The 20,282-nt window shown below is 48.4% G+C and overlaps 1 protein-coding gene across 1 annotated transcript in view; it reads left to right on the top strand.

Moving 5' to 3' along the window:
* The first annotated feature begins 8,078 nt into the window (after positions 1–8,078).
* The window catches only part of LOC118768937 (thrombospondin type-1 domain-containing protein 7A-like), an 86,017-nt gene continuing 73,813 nt past the window's right edge, over positions 8,079–20,282 (top strand). The window contains exon 1 of the mRNA XM_036515915.1: positions 8,079–8,495. Within this exon, the coding sequence (XP_036371808.1) occupies positions 8,363–8,495 (133 nt within the window). The 5' untranslated portion in view covers positions 8,079–8,362. The remainder of the gene's footprint in view (positions 8,496–20,282) is intronic.

Consider the following 20,282-nt stretch of genomic DNA (forward strand, 5'->3'; position numbering starts at 1 on the left):
GTTTCACACATTGATCTTTCTCTTTTTCTGCACCCCTATTTTGGCTCTGGGAACTCACTCAGGGTAAATGTGCTGGTTTGAACAGACTGGTATACTGAAGATTCTAGGTTTGAGTTTCGGGTTGGGAGATGGTGTTGTACCCTTCAACAGGATAATCTGAACTGCCTCCCTGCAAATTTAGCTGTGTAAATGGATTCTATGAAAAATGAAAGCTATGCAAATCACCCAGGATAATATGTAACTCATTAAATCAGCTGTAAAATTGTCATATTTAGATTTCTGATCTCAAGATCACGGGATGCAAAAATCATGAACTCAGAATGACCAAATATATCAGAAATCCTGTGCTGTATTGTGACCTGTGATTATTTTCTAGTCCAGTGCAAGTGATATTGCTTAGCCTGTTTGGTATTCAAATGACTGTTTCAGGCTGGCAGTCCGCGGATGCATTGAAATCTGTTTTTCGGTTGTCTTCATCAGAGGCAAAGCTGTACACCCATTCCCCCAACAACAGCACAGTACAAAAAAAAGGCACATCCTTTCATGTTTGCTATAGCTTTGTGATCATGGTAAAATATGGAAATCCACACCGTTCACTGAATATGCTCTTTGAGCATGTCTCTTCCCTTGGTGACTGTTTTGATCCACCTGCATTCTCCCCCACAATTCAAAGCGTGTGTTGCACCTGTCTGCAGAGGTAGAGGCAGCAGGAGCCAGGCTTTGTGAAGTGTGATGTTAGATATACCAACCACGTACATGAAGACCAGGCCTCACATGGAACCCTAGATGAACCCACAGGCGAAATGACAGGTCTGGATGAGCTGAATGGGGCATTGTTGCCATTGAACGCCTTGCGCACAGAAGAAATCACAAACCTAAATGAATATCCAGCTGGTTTCCCTGTGGAACATTGTATTGCAATATGGCTCCAGTTCAGTCAGAATGTTCAGTCACCATGAGCAGCCATACCTTGTACTTTGCTTACCAACTGCTAAAGAACTCTGTGAAGCGGAAACAGTCAGTGCTTCTGTCTGATTGGTGCTCAGTGCAGTGACACAGAGGTTGGAGGGGGAGGGTGTCATCCCCAGATGTGCCAGTTCTTGTCTCCAGGAAGGAATGTGGCTCTTGTGATCTCATTGGCCAGGAGCCGGAGAGTTTGGGGGGTTGCGGGTGGGGGGTGGGGGGTTGCGGGTGGGGGGTAGGGGGTCAGGGAGGGGGTGCGAGGCAGATTGAAACGGTGCGTCTAATGACTTTTCACGCTCGTTATGGCTAATTCCTCCACCCGCAATTACAGGCAGCTTCGTCTGATGCGCGTTTTCGCTCCACTCGCGCGGCGACCTCCAAAGAGAATCCATCTGGCTTTGAGCTCCACAATCTCCCCAACCCCTTATTCTCTTTCACCTCAAAGAACGCTCTCTTTGCTTAACGCCCCCTGACCTGAATCTGTCTGCCTGGAGCCAGAGAGTACCCTCTCATGGTTATTGCATACAGTTTCATAATGGGAATTCGAGAGCTGAGAACAAATTTCAAAACCAATGGGTGGTGTTTTACGTTTCTTTTCCGTTGACTGAAAAGCTGATTTTCTCTTTCTGACAGTCCATTGTGTCACATGTGCAGCCCACAGCATGTGACCACACAGACAAAGCCATTATTCTTCAACACAGTCATGACAGTTCTTTGACAGCAGGTAAACAGTCATGGAGGCCTGTGGGACAGACGGTTCTGTGGCAGCAGGTATGAAGGATGTGGGGTATGTAACCGTAGACGGGCTGTTTCCCCTCTCCTCTGTGACTGGTGGCCAGCAGGCTAAGGATGTTCCAGAAATCTGCTCAGACATCCCACCCATGACACCAGTGTGTTTATTTGTTAACATCCTGCTAATTGTATTAATTTTGGCCAGAGCAGACTGAGTTAAAGCCTTAATGGATACAGGGGTCTTTTATTTGGCTGGAGTTGATTGAATTAAGATCTTAACGGATAAGAGGTCTTTGATTTGGCTGTAGTTGATCAAATTAAGGCCTGCTTGGGAGAGAGGGTCTTTGGGTTGTGGCTGAGGGAGTGGGTATGGAGGCTGTGTTCAAGCAGTCTGGTTCTGCTGGATCACCTGAGTCAGTTGGACAGCTTGAGTTTGGAGAGGCCAATAATAAGCCCATGATCTGCACTACACATTTACACACTCTTCATCCTGGGAACCACAGTAGCATTCTGATTTTCTTTGTAATTTCTTCAGAGGCTCCTGTGATTGCAATGCCATCTATTAGATTTGCAGTCATTTAACACCTCCAGGAAGTGGCATAATCTCTCGGCGGGGGGGGGTTTCTTGCTGGTTTCCTAAATTCAAAAGGCAATAACCTAAGGTAGCCTGAACAGGTATTACTTTTTATAGTAGTGTTTCATAGAGAATAACACAGTTGGGGAATCTGTATGAGCCTGAAAGGATTTCCAAGGCTTATTATGTTCTGAAGTGGATGTCATTGAGGAACTCTGAGTGACAGTTACTGTGAAGGACTCTCCATCAGTATGCATTTCATTATGAACGACGCTACCTCAGTGTGTGTGAAGGTCGTCTAACGCTGTACGTCACCAGTATAATGACTGTCCCGGCTGTAGGGTGTTCTTTCAGCACTGTGTCCGTGGTGACGGCAGCATGCTGGCTCTCCTGTCTTCCACCTGGCGCTTCGTTCGCCTGAGCTCCCCTGGAGCCACACCTGTCCTGTCTATATCTCGGCTGGGCGTGGCCTTTAGCCTGCCTGCAGAAACATCACCCTGAGCAACCTGATCCAGGATATTAATAATGTCATATGTTTTATGATATTTGCAGTGATTGTCTCTCTCTCTCTGATGTTTATAATGAGCTATCCTTTATGATGTTTCCAGTGATTATCTCTCCCCGTATTTATAAAGCTCTGTGCTTTATGATGCTTTATGATGTTTCCAGTGATTGTCTCTGAAGCGGCAGGAAGTGTGTGACGGCACAGTTGGTGTGAGCCAACTGGGATTTGAACCCGTGACCCGTCCCTCTCATGAATTCCTCATGAGCCCTCTCTCTGACTGTACACATCTGCCCTCGCTGGGCTGCACGGCCTGATTAAAGCCTGCCGGATATGCAAATGATATGCATGCGCTTCAGGTTGGGAAAGAGAGATTAACGAACTCCTGTTTTTCACAGCGCAGATTCGCTTTGAACTGGCAGCCTGCTTTGAGGCTGGTGCAGGAGTGTTGAGGTTGGGGGTCAGGTGCTTTCACCCGCTGCCCTGTGGGTTACAGCCAGTACATTAGTACCTGCACATTGCTATTGTCGGCTGACAAGTATCACACTTTAAAGCTGAAATTCTGGAAAAATAACAACTGAGATTAATTTTATGAAAACTTGGTGCACATATTTTTCTGCCATAGAATAGATGGCCCCTAGCAACAGGCCTGATGCTTCCAAACACTGATCCTGGATCAGCATCTTCCTTGTAATCAATGGATTTGCAGTTGTAATAGGGGTGGGTTAACTGAATCCGCATGAGTGGTTATGGGCAGACAGAACCAGGAGCAATTACTGTTTGTCCCTTGGCCTGTGAGAGAACACACACATCGAACAGTTTCTTTCAGGTACATTCTCCACGACAACCTCGTCGTTTTTTTAAAATGGCACCGAATGGTCAGGCATACTGTATGTTTTTGTTGGAACTCTATTGGGGGAAAAATGCTCTGAAAGTTATTGCATTGATTATTATTTGGGGAATTGTCTATTGGTTATCATTCTCAATGTGCTCACAAGCTCCGTTAGTCTGAGTTTGAGCCCCATTTGATGGACGTAGTGTCCAACCTCAGTTCCTCCAAATAAATCGGTCCATCAGTCAGCGATGGCCCTTGCTTTATTCTCTGTTTCTTGCCTGGTTGTGGCTGGTGTGAGCAGGGCTTTAGGATGAAGGGGGTGCTGGCGGTGGGGGCTAGTCTGACGGCTTTGTTCCAGCTGCCCTCATGAGGTCTTCTGTCACTGCGGCAGTGGACAGGCAGCACTGCAGGGGGGGTGGGACAGCTCGCCGGGGCGGGGGGATGGTGGTGGTGGGTGGGGGCAGCTGGAATGATCGAGCCCGTTTCAGGGACGGCTGACCGCGGCAGAGGCTCACACAGACGGTCCGGGCGGGCCGGCGCCGGGACTCTCGCATGCCGTTTTCACTCAGAAACGCCCGGCTCAGCGTGTGAAAGGCCTGGGTCGCGCACGCTTTGTGTTCAGCTTTTTACCGGTCATTAGCTGCTAGCTGGCACTGCGGTGCTTTCCGGCGCCCCAAACCCCAGCAGACGGGGGGTTCTGTGGGCAGCCGGTGCGCTGGGATTGCCTTTGTTGTCTTTATCCATGTTTAGCACTCTACTGTACCGTTGCTTTGAAAGAGCAAAATGGGATAAGTGGTGATTCCTGGATCCCTCACAATGAAACAGATTAAAAAAATCCCTACACTTACAGATATGAAATGAGAGCCTTAATCAGGGTGCACCCTGAACAACCCCCGCCCCCCCCCTTTAAATCTCAGTGGCTGTTTTTGCATCAGCTGCACTTGTTTTTGTTTTTTCCTCTTTTTTTTATACAATTTAATTTTTAAAGGGCTTTTAATTATTTCCACAATGGCGAGCGGCACAATGGCGAGCGTTTTAATTACATTAGATGGCGATGTTGTTTTTGTTCTCCCTCATTATGTTCCTGTGTTCCTCACTGCACCTCCGGTGGCATTTGCATATCTAAATTGGATCCGCCTGGCTGGGTTTGCCCATCCCGGCTCATTTTATACCCCCCACACCCCCCACCCCATATTATCGTCCCTCTGCCCCCCCTTCCACCAGCTGTTCCTGTTCTGATTCAGAGGGGTGGGGGGGAAAGGGAGATGTCAGAGCTGATACACCAGTGGGACGTGATGTCGAGTCCTAATTCCCAGAGGAACAGCAATCAATTTATTGATATTTACTCTTGATTTATTCTGTATTTTTAAGGACTGTGCCACATCAAGTGAGGGGCATTCCTGCTGGGAATTGATCCCACCTCCTACTTCCCACACCCATGGCTTCCCAATCCAGGCTGATGCCAGAACCACTCTGGACCTTACTGACCATACGGACGATACGGACCTTGGGTCTGCTCTGATTCTGTTCCATGGTTATGGACCTTGCTCTGATGCTGTACCATCATTACTGACAGTACTGATGGTTCCAGAACTACAGCAGTGGCCACACAGTGAGAGTCCTCAGCGAGTAATGACCCTCTCTTGCTTTTAAAACAAATCAACATAAACATTGTGCATCTTTTCACGGAGTTGCTGCTGGGAAATGGAGTCCAGGGAATGTTTGGACATGGGTCATAATGTCTGGTTCCGGACTGCGCCACTGATCTGGGCCTTGCATAGCAGTTTTTGCCTCTTGACCCACTGTGTGACTGTTGTCCAGCCACTGTGTGGCGCTGTTGCCCATGTCCACACTAGTGTTCAATTGTCCATTTGTTGTTTCTTGACTCTTACCCAAACTGTTCAGAACATAATTCCGTGGTTTGTCTGCCAGCATCATTGTTCTGACACTGTGATGCGGCTATCATCAAGGTAAAGAATCACCTGGGGCTTCCGAGTGGCTCAACCTGTTGGGGTGCTTGTTCTGCACAGGCCCGGGTTCGAGTCTGAGCTGTGCCATTCGCCATCTCTTGTCAATGTGTGATCTGAACAGCATTTGCATAGCAGCAGCTTGTGTAAATTTAGCTTTGCTGTGGGTCGTGTTTGTGTAGGTCCATCCACAGTGCTACTCTGAGTGAAATCTCTGTGGTGTGTTTCCAGGGCTTCAGACAAGCGGCACTCTATGGAGATCTATGCCTTTATCAGTTTTGACTTCTCAGATAAACTTATCAGTTTATCAATAATTGATATCTGAGCATGGATAATTGAGCATTGACAATGAATAACTAGACCTTCATGTCTTGTTTGAGGCTTAAATTTTATGGCCTGCGGTTGTTACTATAGTGATGATGAAGTATTGTCAGGTGGTGGGAGCAGAAGTTATTTGATTCTGTGCTGTTACTGTTAATAACAAGTGTTAACTCTTCTCGAGCAGTGCCTTTTTCCAGGCGTACTCGATGAAACCCTAATCCAGCGATAAAACCTGCTGAATGTGGCAGAATAGACTCGCTCCCCCACTCAACCTGAGTTTTCTCAGCAGTTAGGCAGATATGGTGCTAAGTAATCATTAGTGTCTGTGGAATACTGATTCCCATTCTTTCTGTCTCAGAGCCGTTAGCTGCTTTGTGCCGTTTTGGCTGTTGAGTAGGTCTGAGACGAAGCTGACAAAACTGCGTAACTGCCCTTTCTCTCTCTCTCTCTCTCGTTCTCTTCACTCTCTCTCTCTCCACCTCTCTCTCTTTCTTTCATTCTCTCTCTCTCTCTCTCTTTCTTTCATTCTCTCTCTCTCTCTCTCTTTCTCTCTCTCTCTTTGAGAAGATGGCTGGCTTCTCGCAGCGGGGTCCAGTGATCATGTGACCCTGCCCTGGCTGGAGGATGACCACGCTTGTCTTAACCTTCCCCCCCAGACGTCAAGGTCATGACCCAGGTGGGGGGGGGTGGTCTGAGAGGTCTGAGGGGTCTGAGAGGCCTGAGAGGCATAGGGGGGCACGTGCCGGGTGAAAAGGGGACTGATGTGCTCTGTGTGTGTCTGAGTTTGGGGGTGCAGGGCTATGAACACAATCAGCTGCTGTAATCTAATCTTTGTAAAACGTCTGATTCAGACCTGCGGGGGTTTGGGGGTGGGGCTTGTGGGAGAGGGCGGGGCAGGTGTTGGATGAACAGATGTGATTGGAGGAAACGCCTTCTCAGCGTACCTCAAGGTCAGCCCTTTCTGACTGGCTCTCATTAAAAACACACACAGAAATGCTTCTGCAAATTCAGACAGGATTTGATTGCATTAAAATTGATTGAATGTGAGGGCTTTGTTGCAGTGGTTGAGAATGCAGACTAAGAGTATTCACAATATCGAATAATGCTTTTAATGCCATGTGCCACCCGCGTGGATTAAACAGGCAGATCTGACCTTTCTGTTCAGCCCTCATTAAAAAAATCAAGGTTTTATTGAATTAGCAGCAACAGCACTTCCTTCTTTTTTGTGACAATGCATGGAGTGTTTAAGCATACAAAACATAATTTATAAATCATATCTCAACAGCCTTTGCTTTCACTGAGGATGTAGTCTGTTATGCATATTTGCAGGATTAACCCTATGGTTTTGTAGGATTAACTCCAGGACCTGAGTGGGATAGCTTGTGTGTTTTCATTTGTATGGTCCTGCAGTCCTGGTGTAGGTTAGCAGAATCTGAGGATCTCTTACTGAATGCTGAATCTTTGGTGAATGTCACACAAGGTCAAACTGAGATATCATCAATTATTCATTAAGATTTTGACTCGTTCACATTCAACTGTTTTTTTTTGTTCTCTCCTTTTCCTTTCTTCCATCCAGTCCTTTTTTCTCTCCTCTCTCTTACCCCCACCTCTCTCCTGTACACACACACACACACACACACACACACACACACACACACGTCTGCATCTCTCTCCCAGCTGCTTTGGCTGACTCGGTTTCTCTGCTGATATAACCTGCTCCCCATACAGCCCAAGCCCCCAACCCCCCCCCCCCCTCCCCACCACCTCCAGACACACACCCCCCCTTTCCCCCACCTCAACACCCCCCCCCCTCCAGCTGTCGGCCCATACTGAGAGAGGGTGAGTGTCCATGTGAGAGTGTGTCGAAAAGAGAGAGATAATAGAGAGAGATTTTAAAGAGGAGAGAGAGGGGTCTGAAAGAGAGAGAGATAATAGAGAGATGTTTTAAAGAGGAGAGCAAGACAGAGAGAGGTCTGAAAGAGAGGGATAATAGAGAGAGGTTGGAAAGAGAGAGAGAGTGGGGCAGTAAAGACAGAAATGGAAAGAGGGTGAAAAGGTAGAGAGAGAAAGAAAAAAAGGACAGTGCGGAGAGAGGGAGAGAGAGAGAGAGAGTGTGAGTGAGTGAGTGGGGGGGAGAGGGAGAGAGAGAGAGAGAGAGAGAGGGGCGGGGAAGCTCGGCAGCGGGCGTAGGGTGCAGCAGCAGCAGACTCGGCTGACGGATCTATTGTTCCTTTTCCTCAGAGTGGAAGCTCATTCTCCTTCAGTGACCCGGCGGACGAGCAGGGCAGAGCAGAGGAGAGCGGCTCTGCTGGATTACCCTTTCGACGGGACTCAGGGACAGAAGGACCCTCACACCAGAGGGACAAAAGAGCGCACCCCTCTCCCCCACTCCGCCTCCCCGCGGACGCAGACTGCGCGCTCCCTCCCTCACCTCGTGCTTCTGTGGATTTACTCGGCCGGCGTGTGCGATGGGGACCCGCGCCACAGCTCCGAGAGGGTCTGTCCTCCCCCTGTGGGGGGCGGCGCTGCTGTTTTTGGGGCTCCGGGACGTGCTGGCACAAACGGCGGTGGACCCCAAACCTGTCTACATCTGGCAAACAGGTACGGCTGTCCGTTTAGCATAGAGAAGAAAAGAATGTGTATTTCTCTGACCTGTCTGTTCACTGAAGTGTTGTTCTGAAAGTGGCTTTGGATGGTTGTGCTTGTTCTCTCACACGCTGTGTTATGTGCACAATCAGCAGAAGCATTCTCCCTCTCTCTCTCTCTCCCTCCCTCTCTCTCTCTCTCTCTCTCTCTCTCTCTCTCTCTCTCTAAGTGCCTGCACTCCTGTTCATTGTGTCAGCACGGGTGTCTGGTCTTGTCCCCCGCTCTGAAATCTCAGGAGATGCTCTCGACAGGGTCTGTTTAATCCATTCATAACATGAGAGAGAATTCCGCTTAACTCTCTAATGTCCACCTACATTCGTCTTTGTGAGCAGTCACCCGCGTGTTAAAAGGAAAAGTTTTTTACTTATAATTTTAACATGCCATATCCTTCGGAAATCTCTCTCAGACTTGATCCTGCTGTTTAGAAACGTGGGGAAAAAAAGAAAGCGTGCTGAGAATGGAGCCATGCGTCTTGCTGGTGGTTTTTGTGGTGATGTTTAGTGCAGGTGAGTGCATGGACCTCCCCCCCATGGTTAGAGGATGGAGGAGAGATTTTACCAGCGGAATGACTGCAGTCAGCTGCAGAACAGGGCACCTTTTCCCTGTAAAACTGACAAACTATTTGACAGTTTGGACGTTGGGAAGCTGACCCGCTTTACAGTGTCTGTGCTGTACAGCCGGCAGTGATGCAGTCCGTGTGGTCCTGGGGCGAGACGGACAGAGAGGAGGCTCTTTAAACACAGAATGCATACAGTGTGTTTGCATCTGTGCTTGGTGCTAAACAGACCCATTGTGTACATAAACAGCTGTTGATGAAAGATGTGAAAGGTGCTGGGAAATGGGCAGCCCTGTGCTTTCCTGTGAAACGGAGCGGTTATCGCCGGCATGTGGTGTGGAGACCAGCAGCCTCTCGGCGGCGTTTCGCAAGTCTGTAATGATGTGTGACTCTGTGCGACTCTGCGCTCTTTGGGTGGTGTCTCGCGGCATCCCTGTCACCGGTCCGCGGAGCAGCAGGACTGGGCCACGTGGTCGTTGGCGGGGGGGGGGAGAGATTAGTCACGCGGGTGAACAGAGGGGGTCAGGGCTTTCAGGGGGGTGGGGTGGGATGGGGGTGTCCTGGGACACTCAGGCAGATGGATGGCCAGCCAGGTCCCGGGTGGAGATACGCCTCCTCATCCATGTTTCGATTCATCAGGATCCTGCAGATTGTTCCAGATCAATGATCTTTTTTCCACGGGATCCCGCTGGATCAATGCAGCCTCTCGGTACTGTCTCAGACACGCTGCCGTATCACTGTCCAGGGCTGGAACCCACGCCCTACTGCTGCGCCCTGAGAGAGAGGAGCAGAGATTACACACCCCGGGGGACAGAAAAGAGGGCAGGAGGTAGAGGAATTCAACCCACTTAACACATCCTGACAGCCAATAACATCCACCACCACCTTCCCTTCATGAGATGGCTTTTGTCACCTTTGTAAGAGACAGACACATTTTCACCACTTATAGGCACGTCTTCTGAGGTGCTGTTTCTTACCTCTCATCAGTTACTCAGCTTCATACACTATTACATTATTACATCCCCTGCATGTTTCAAACATTACAGAGATATCAGAGGAGGAAGAGGCAGAGCAGCATCAAAAAGCAGACATCTAGCTGACAGTGCTATAATTAAAGCACCTTTCATCACGGTACAGACATAATGCCCAGCAATGATCCTGTATATACAATTGATATGATAATGTGGGTGTCCGTTTACGCAGGCTGTAATAACTGATTTCTACAGCCTCGTCACCATGGCTGGGAGCATTGTCTGCAAGCCGAGTCTGGCTTTGAAATTGACACAAGGTGTTTCTCACGTCAGATGGGTTGGCTTGTGGATGGTGTGGAAATAGGAAAATGTTATTTCCCTCGGGAGGGATGATAATATTCATATTCATATTCCACTGAAAGGATGGAGGGGGGTCTCCGCAGTGGTTAATATGTGGTACTGAGTCCGTTGCTCTGAATATCTGAACACTTATTACATTTACATGAATATTCAGCATTCCAAATATCCTCGGGAGCCCCGGTGCGAGGGAGCGAGGGTTCTGAGAGGAGCAGCGGAGGTATGGGGGGGGTTTCGGTAGAGAGAGGGGACACGGGCAGAGTGTTACGGAACATCTGTCACTCGTCCTCACAAAGACATCCCTGACGCAGCGCTGCCTGGAGTACCTGCTGCCCCCCCATCCTCCCCCCACCCCCCCGGCGTCTCGTGGAAGGACGCTGTCACCGTGGCGGAGAGCGGGCAGTGTCCTCGACGTGGGCCTTTCCCGTCGCTTGGCTCCCAGAATGCACTGCGGTCAGAGAATGCTGCATCTCTGACAGACAGGGCACCTTGCTCTGTGCTCGGCTCTGTGATTAGAGAGGCCGTGTGTCAGGAGGGGACACGCTGAATCACGTCGACCCCCCCTTTCAGTGGTGCCGCAGGGCCTTTGTCTGGGGGCGAAGCGTCAGTTTTGCCCCCCCCCCCCCCCCCTTCTGTTTCACCTTTCCCCCCTCCTTTGTTCCTCCTCTCCGCCCCTCTCTGTGAGGAAGTCGACCTCTGACCCCAAAAGCTTGGAGGGCCCAGTGAGGGCATGGCACCAGACGTGTATGTGAGTGTGTGTGTGTGTGTGTGTGTGTGTGTGTGTGTATGTGTGTGTGTGTGTGTGTGTGTGTGTGTGTGTGCGTGTGTGTGTGTGTGTGTGTGTGTGTGTGTTCGGGGCGGGGGGGTCTGCATTTAAACACTCATGCTCGGGTCGTCTGTGTGTGCAGGTTTGAGGGCGGTTACTGTGCTGCTCAGCCGTACCCTGTTAGTGTCGCTGAGGTTTTTCCTGATACCTTTGTGCTGGAGGACAGGAATGTTACTGAGGTCTAGCAGTGAGGAAATGCGAGTACTTTACCCCCCCTACCCCCCACTGAATGTAACAGCCGTCAAATTGCAGCTATTGTCCCGATTTGCACACATCAGCGTCCAGCTGCTCGATTCGTCACGGGTGCATGCCCATGGGGAAGAGCTGAGGGGGCAACGCAGAGCGACCTCCTGTCTGTCGCTCTCCTCACCAAACAGCAGGAGGCGCTGTTCCTGCTGGAGTCCTCTCCTCCTCACTCTCCATCAGCCAGGGACTGATCTCTCAGAATTATTCACAGAGACGGACAGAGGGATAGTAACTGTAATGATTTGTTGGTCATAGTGGCAGTGTAGCATAGTGATAAGGAGCAGGACTCATAACTGAAAGGTTGCCAGTTCGATTTCCCGCTCGGGCACTGCTGTTGGACCCCCTGGGAAAGGTACTTAACCTAGAATTGCTTCAGTAAATATCCAGCTGCATAAATGGGTAACATGTAAAAAATTGTAATGTAAGTTGCTCTGGATTAGAGTGTCTGCTAAATGCCAATAATGGAATGTAATGTCACACTTAGTTGCTCGGGATGAATGTGGTAAAAAAAAACCATGGTAACTGTGCAACGTGAAGCTGCAGTTACCTGACCCTCTCCCTGAGTGTGTGCTTTGTTGCACAGAAACAAAGACCATAGTGACAGTTACACTGAAATTAACTGGTAGCAATTCAGAGGAAAAGTGCTATGGATTTATCCATACAGGGCATACATTCTGAAGAATCAGGCAGGTAACAAGCCACTGGGAATGCTACAGTTTTCATTTAATTTGTTTTAACTCTGACATAAAGGGACGTTCATATGCTGCTGCTGTCCTGGTGAAGCAAAGCTAAAAATGTGATAACCCTATTTATGTGTTAATGTTGATGCGGTTTGAGGAGGACATTGTCTCAGGTGAGAGCTCTGTCACTTTAAAGCCAGCCTGCCTTCAGCACCAGACTGCTGTCATTACCAGAGCTTACCGCGATTACCGTCCGGCCTCAGATCTTCTCAAACACTTGAACCAAATCCACTCCAGCAGCTTCGCCTACGTTCCCTCTCGTCTCATTAGCCACGCTGGAACGTGCCAGCGATTTTCCGCTAATCATGCTAATCAGCTTTAAACCAACACCTGGGCAGGCCCGTAACTGCCTGCCTTACCTTCCTGAGTCCCAAAAAACGCTTGTTGTTTTTTGACGTATGGTTATCCCTGATCGAGTGTTATCTCGTTGGAGCTTGAAATTGATTTCAGATTCGCAGAGTATTGTTTTTTTTACTATTATTTCACAGTATTTGAAAAGGGACCCCAGGGAAGGTGTTTGGTTGGCCGTACTAACTGCACTCCAAGTCAGTGGCCCACAGCAAGTGGAAGGCAGATTCATAAGTGGGTTTTATTTTCTTTCGGTGTGACCCCAGGTGCCTTCAGAATAACTCATTTTGACAGAATCTGAAAAGGAAGGAGCCTGGGGGGGGAGGGAGGGGGCTGGAGTGGTGCCGTGCTATTGGCCAGCCTGGTGAGTGGGTGATTTGGCTGGGGGGCAGGTAGGGGTGGAAATTTTATTACATGTTGTTATAGTTATTATTATCATCATTGATGAAGATCAATATTATTAGTATTAATCATGGTAGTAATGATAGTAGCAGTAGTATAATTTAATTGTCACTGTTGTGCTGTTGTCGTAGTTGCAGAATGCTCCTGGTGGTTTTCAGCACCAGTTGGGGTGCTGACCGTGGCCTTCTGGCCCGATTCCCAATCTTCCCCTCTAATTATCCCTTGATCTAATTGTCTAATTAAACGGTGGCCTCTTGGCGGAAGCCGTGGTGTGGTGGGAGTCCTGGCACAGACGAGGGATGTGGTGCATCACCCAGGTGGGGGCTGCGCAGGTTGCACTGGGCTGGGGGGGGAATTCTGGTTTTAACCCCAACCCAAACCCTCACCCTAACCCAAACCCTACTCCAAACCAGAATTCCCTTACAGATGCCTTAAACAAGATCCTCCTTTGTCCAGTGTAGCATAGCGGTTAAGGAGCAAGCCTCATAACTGAAAGATTGCTGGTTCGATTCCCCACTGGGGCACTGCTGTTGTACCCCTGGGCAAAGTACTTAACCCACAGTTGCCTCAGTAAGTATCCAGCTGTATAAATAGATAACACTGTATAAAAAAAAAAACTGTAACTGATGTAAGTTGCTCTGGATAAGAGCGTCTGCTAAATGCCAATAACCTAATGTAATGTAATGTCCAACCTACACATGCATTTTTCTTTATTCACAGTCAGCACCAAACTCAAGATTGAATAAGATTTCATAAATTTAAAGTTACTCCATGGTCAGTGTGCATTGTGGTTAGACTGAATAACCACAACTGTTGCATAATATTATGGCTGGCCTGATCCAGAGAACAACTTTGTTTTTCTGGATTCCTCTTTGTGTATATGTGTGTGTGTGTGTGCGTGTGTGTGTGTGTGTGTGTGTGTGTGTGTGTGTGTGTGTGTGTGTATGCGCATGTGTGTGCGTGTGTGTGTGTGTGTGTGTGTGTGTGTGTGTGTGTGTATGTGTGTGTGTGTGTGTGTGTGTGTGTGTGTGTGTACGCGCATGTGTGTGCATGTTTGTGTATATTTGTATGTACATGTGTGTTTATGTGTACAAATGTGTATTCCAGAGGGAATTTAGGGTGACTTTTAAATTTAACAATTTCCACGCCAAACAAACAGAGTGAAATTGAGTGACTCACTGCCTTTCTCGGCTGTGACTTGGCTCAGCCGAATCGAAACACACTGTTCTTTTCCCTGCAAATGCACTCCCGTTGGAGCATTACTCCCAGACTCCCCTCCTGCAGCTTAGGATCTCAAGGATTAAAGGGAGAGCCGGGTCAAGCAGCAAGACGCCCTGCAGGCACGCGATGTAGCCTCTCTCCCCCACACCCACACTGGTAACCAGAGAGACTGACCGTGTTCTGACAGTAAGGAACAGAATGTGTTCCAGAATCTAGAACCCCGGCGCTGGACTGAAGCCTAGAACACAGAGCCCACGGACTCACATTTGCTAAAAGAAATAAACGGCGACAGTGACGGTGATTACAGTGAAAGTAGTTGACTTGTGACTTGGAAGCCGCAGATTTGATTCCCGTCATACCTAGAGGGACCGGACTGCTTCAGTGAATATCCAGCTGTATGAATGGATAATGTAGGAGATGCAAATGGACTTCAGCCAAGTGAAGAAATGCTACTGCTAATACGTCCACGAAAATAGCGATGGTCATGATAACAGTGCAGAGGCTGAGGATGTGTATCACATGTTCAGGGGGCTGGCTGAGTGAAGACGCATGTCAGTCTCTGTCCAGGCTACCTTAATGGTTCCTGTTGTCATTTTGAGCTGTTATCTGTGGATGTGCAGAATCTGTAAAATTGCAGTGGGTTTTCTAAGCTACACAAACACCAAACAAGTGTTTCAGCTCGAATTGCATTGCCTTTGCTGAATTACCCTCACCATGCACACGCTCAAGCGGCTTTAAAGTCGAAACATTTTTGAATCTTTTTTTTTTTTTCTATTTTAAAGTGGGATTATAGCATCCTCTGTTTCCACTGCATCTGTCTCTCTCTCTCTCTCTCTCTCTCTCTCTCTCTCTCATGAGAAACGGTGGGGCTCTTAACCTTCTCCTCTGAAGCCGCAGCACCTAGAAAAATAATGGTGTTGCAGGCGGCTGTGAGCTCAGAGGGGGAATATCGCAGGTATAATACAGCTCTGTTGTATGCGGCTAGGGGGGGCGGAGAGGCGGGGGGGCCTCCCCACACTGGATTTCAGAGGAGCTGCGGAGCCTCTTTAAAAACTGGGGCACGGCCCAGAAAGACGGTGCTGGTCCTACGCTCAGCGTCTCATAAAGAGGAAACGCACTCAGGGCACACCATGTCTAATACAATGCATTATTTATGCCTCCCAGGGTCTTTCATGTTGCTGGGTGTGTGGATAGCACTGTGGCAGGGAAACTGCGCCGAGATGCTGCATGTTGGACTCAGAGAAATTTATTCTCCATAATCATAAGGGCCCGTACTGTGCCCCAGAGAGCCATTTCAGGCCTGATCTGCCTCAGTGGCAGGTTTGCTGTTGTGCTGTGACCGAGTGCAGCGGTTTGCATTTTAGCTGGTGGAGTCTCAGCTGCTGCTCCAATGCTGCTGATCCCAGAACAGTCGTAGAGCTGTGGCACTTAGGTTCGGTAAATGAATGAGATGAGCTTTGTGCTGCTGGCTCACTCATTATGCCTGAGGAGGTCCTGGCGCATATTCTTTTGTCGTTTCCTGTTTTGGGGAAACCAAAGCAGAGAATCGGACTGATTGCATTCACAGCTGGAGAGGTAAAATGTCTGTTCTCTCATGTGAATAAGGCTGGATTGCCAATCTTGGAGTAAGCATCAACACAGGCTCTCTAAGAGACATTCTGTCCTTGAAATTTTACACAGAACAAACAGGCCTACTTCCTCCGGACCTGCCTGCCCTCCCAGTCAACGGTCATATCTGTGGTTTGCCAACATATGGACAGTGAGCTGTGGGAACACTTCTCTCCCATCTCTAGTATATCTGAACCACAGACGGGCTGGTGACAATGTCCCAGGTGTAGCTCACCTGCAGCTCAGGTGGGCCAGGAGAAGCTCGTTTCTCCTGTGAAAGCTACATCCTCTTGGTTCACAGCTTCCACCTTTAAAAAAACGGCTGCAGTTGGATATTTTGGCACTTTGGCTTTTCCCACTGTTACATCAGTTGTAATTGGGAAAAAACTGAGCTGATGATGAAACGCAAATAAACAGCAAACGAAGGGGAACTCGATGATTCATTTAGATTCATTTAGATTCATTTAGATGGGGCAGAAACAGCCTTTGCGTATTTGTTCCTCTTGGAGTGCACAGTAAATATTGGTTCATCAGTGTTACCACAGGCTCTGAGCAGTAGTAGTCCCAGTGGGTGTAATTCTTAAACCCCCAGCCTTCCCATAATGCATCAGCACACGGTGCATGACCAGAGAATGCCAGTCATTGCCCTCTGTCTCAGACAGGGGTGAACAAGGTGAAGGAGAGATGGGCTTGACCGACACCGTTACGATCCTCTTCATCATCATCATCATCATCGCTATGACAGGGAGAGAGATGGAGATGGAGCATGAGAAAGCGAGAGAGAGAGACATGAGGGATGGAGAAAGGGTGAACGAGAGAGAGGAGAGAGAGAAGGAGACAGTATGCTGTTTGTAGTAATCTAAATGGCAGGGTTTAGGTTAAGACCCAGTCATTACTGATATAGGGATGCTAGATGGATTATAGATTAGACTTTATCCAAAAACTTTATTTAGAATCTCATAAGAGGATTTGAGGGCTACACCATGTTGTGGCATACTCTGAAGGCATCCAGAATGTGACGGATATGTGCGATTCCATACTTTACAAAGCTTTTCTTTCACTAAATGAGTACTGCAAAGTAGATGTTTACAGTCTGATTTTGAAAAAAGACCTCCAATAGCATTAAAACTGCCATAGAACATTGCCGCTTAAGAATGCATGAAACGGGTGTTCTCACAGACTCTTTAAAGAATTCAAATGATTTTACATTAACAATACATAATAACGAAGCCCCTAAAGAGATGGCCTGAGAAGCACTGTGCAGATGAAAAGGCCTTTTGGTAATAGCTCGCCAGCTCATCATTTCGGAGGGATATTCTCTGATGGAATGAAAAGCTCAGTCTCCACAGCTAGCTCCTTGTTGTACTTTTTGCTGAAACATCAGTTCTGCTATAAGTGGACCTTTCACTTGTCAATGAAGGCTTGAAAGCAATTTTCGCTCTCAGAAAGAAAAACAACCTGCAGTTAATCAATATGCCAGCAGTGTATCAATGGCTGTCATGCGCCGTTTCATAAGAGCGCAGTGCTGATTTAATGAAACGGCATCCTGGCTTTCCACAGTAGCCCAGGCTAATCCTGTCTGGACCCACCCCCTCCCTCCCACACCATCCAGCCCCATAGAGATGAACAGATACTGAAAAGGTGATGATCGGGGGCAAATTTGTTGCGCATCATAAACCACAGTAGGAGTAGAGTAAGAAGAAGGGGGTGAAGTCATTTTGATTCAGGCTGCAGTTAACAGGCAAGAGGACATCTCCATATGTGTGCTTGGTCCTTAAAAATGCGGTTTCTGTAGCATGAAACTGCAGACATGCTTCAGTGGTTGGAGATCAGAGGTTCCCCTCACCCCAGGGTCCCTCTCCATTACAACGTCACAGATACTCCATGATGTTTTTCCATCTCCTATCCCAGCATTCCTCTCCATTGTGATGTCACTCACACTTTGTTTGAACAAAGGTTACCACAGTTATTCCTCTGTGATCAGATATTCAGCTGCTGTGCTCCTTCAACCTTGTACTCTGTTCAGGAGGTTTCTGTTGGTTCTACTGTCTACATTTCTGTGCCAGTTATGGGTGTTCTGTTTTAGACCACAACCCTTCAAGAATGTTCATAACAACTCAGCAAATCATTTATTGCTTTGACAATGGCAAAAACAGAACTTTCAACGTGAAGCACAGAACTGAGGATCTGCTCATGATAGATGGAATATCTGTGGTAACCATCTCTGTGTGGTCACTATGAGATGGTAATCTTACCTTTCCTTCCTGGTTTGATGGAACAATGGATTATGGATAGCAAGGAGTGGAAAAATCTAATTTGGCATTGCAAGCCAATGACACATGTCCCCTTTTCCCCACACATTCCAGTCAAACATTTCAAAGTATCTTGCCTTACAGTTGAACCTTCATTTTAGCAAGAGTTGGCAAGAGTTGGCAACACTATGAGTAATAACAGTGTAATGATTATTTTTATTGATAATTCATTTGGTGTATTCGGGCACCTTACAGAGCATTAGCAATTAAAATTATGGACTACAAATGCCAAGTAAGGAGATATGATACAACCACACAAAAAGCAACATCAAGCCATCTGCATATCCAGCTAATAACCTGTGCATCTACGGTATGAAGCTGATAGTATTAATAATCTAAGTGGTCCCTTTTCAGGACATTGAAAATGGTACTTTAGATTAGAAATAATGCCTTTAGTGCGATTGCTCTGCCTGTGTTTCCCGCGAACGGGGGCGGAGTCTCGGACTGGCCGGCGGTTTGCGGAGAGCAGTGAGAGTTTGATTAAATCTTTGGATTTGGAATTACAGGATGAAGACACGGTTTAAACTTTAAAAGCCTCTCCCAGTGAAAACACCGGACAGATGGGAGGTGCCGTCTCAGTTGCCGATGGCGACAACATGGGGGGCTTAATTCCTCTGAGTGTTTTTACAACAGGAGGGTGTCACACTGCCCCTTTCAGTGGGGGGCGGTGGCGAGGGGGTGCAGGGGAGTGCTTTTTGTATCACTGCACCCCAGCGACTCTCTGGCTGCCTGTTCCCTTAAATGTGAGTGTCTTACATGGGCTGGCTGATCACCTGGCACTGTGCCCAGGATTATAGCGTGGGGGGGGGGGGGGGGCATCTGTGGCACACCCCTAACCTGTCCCGCCATCGGCTGGCACCATGATCCCTCCGTTCCCCTGCCACCTCTTCCTCCCCCTCTCTTTCTCTCTCTACCCCTCCTTCAGCCTCTCCTTTTCTTTCTTTTTCTCTCCCTTTGTCATTAGCCATCATCCTCTCTCCTCTCTCTCCTCATTCCTTTTTCCTTCCTCACGCCTTTTTTTCCGTCAGACTCGTTTCCTGTCTGCCCCCCCCCCACCTGCCTGCCAAAGTGGCAGCCTGCAGGTAAGGAGGTGTCATTCACACATGAGCACAGCAGTGTCTTATTATCAGGAGAAGTGTCTCGAGGCTCAGATTGCACTCAGGAGTACGAGAGCGTTCACAGGTAATAAGAAATATCCCCACAGCTTCTCCTTTCTTCTTCCTGCACTTCCCCCCTCTCCGCCTCATCGATTGGCGGGAGGTGATCTCATTGAGAAGACAGCGCTGGAAATGAAGTCTGACACAGAGTGCGTTTCTGATGCGGCCTGTGTGACTGCGTTATTCCAACATCCACTGTGGCTCACGGCAGGGGTCTTACTCGACATGGCAAACTCTCCTGCTTAATCTATAGTGCCTGGGTTTGAGGTTGCCACGTTCGTTTAGATGTCAGGTCCCGCCCCCCTTCCCATGATCCTCCTCCCTCACCATATTAACCTTCCGCTCTGCCTGGCTCCCCCTCTCTCTCCTTTCCGCTCATTCGTACGGTCCGTTTTGTCACGCCTCGTCTGAATTTAATGATGAGCTTCCCCTAAACACTGCCAGGATCAGCACAGCAGTGGCTCAGGGCAAACGCAGTCTGATCACGTCGACGCCGGTCAGAGGAGCAGCGTGATTGGCCGTGCTGATTGGAGCTGCGAGCCGTCCCTGGCCTGCCAGGGAAACGCGCGCATGCCGCGTGGAACGGGCTGAGCTGATTGGTTCAGGCGCACTCCAGTGATGCTTATTCTGTCCCTGTGCAATCAGAGCACAGACTCTCGGTGAGACGGTGTTTCTCTCTTCATCGCTTACTGCTGCCATTAGACTGTCCCTTTAGCTGTAAACTGTTGGTGACGTCAGTGGCAAACGGAACCAAAAGGTATGAAACCGACCTGCGTTTCCCAGGGGGATTTAAAGGATAAAACTCTGACCATTGCAGGGAATGCAATAGGCACAGGTAACATGGATCCAAAGATAACAGTGGAATTCAGGGGGACTGTTGAGTCGAGGATATTCAGCTGAAGGAGAACCGAAAGATTTACTGCCGTTTTACATTTCTGACATTTCTACTCTCTACAGACAATCGAAAAATGTCATAAAACACGTGCCAAAATCAATGC

Source organism: Megalops cyprinoides, chromosome 21 (assembly GCF_013368585.1).
Source record: "Megalops cyprinoides isolate fMegCyp1 chromosome 21, fMegCyp1.pri, whole genome shotgun sequence".
NCBI lineage: Eukaryota > Metazoa > Chordata > Actinopteri > Elopiformes > Megalopidae > Megalops > Megalops cyprinoides.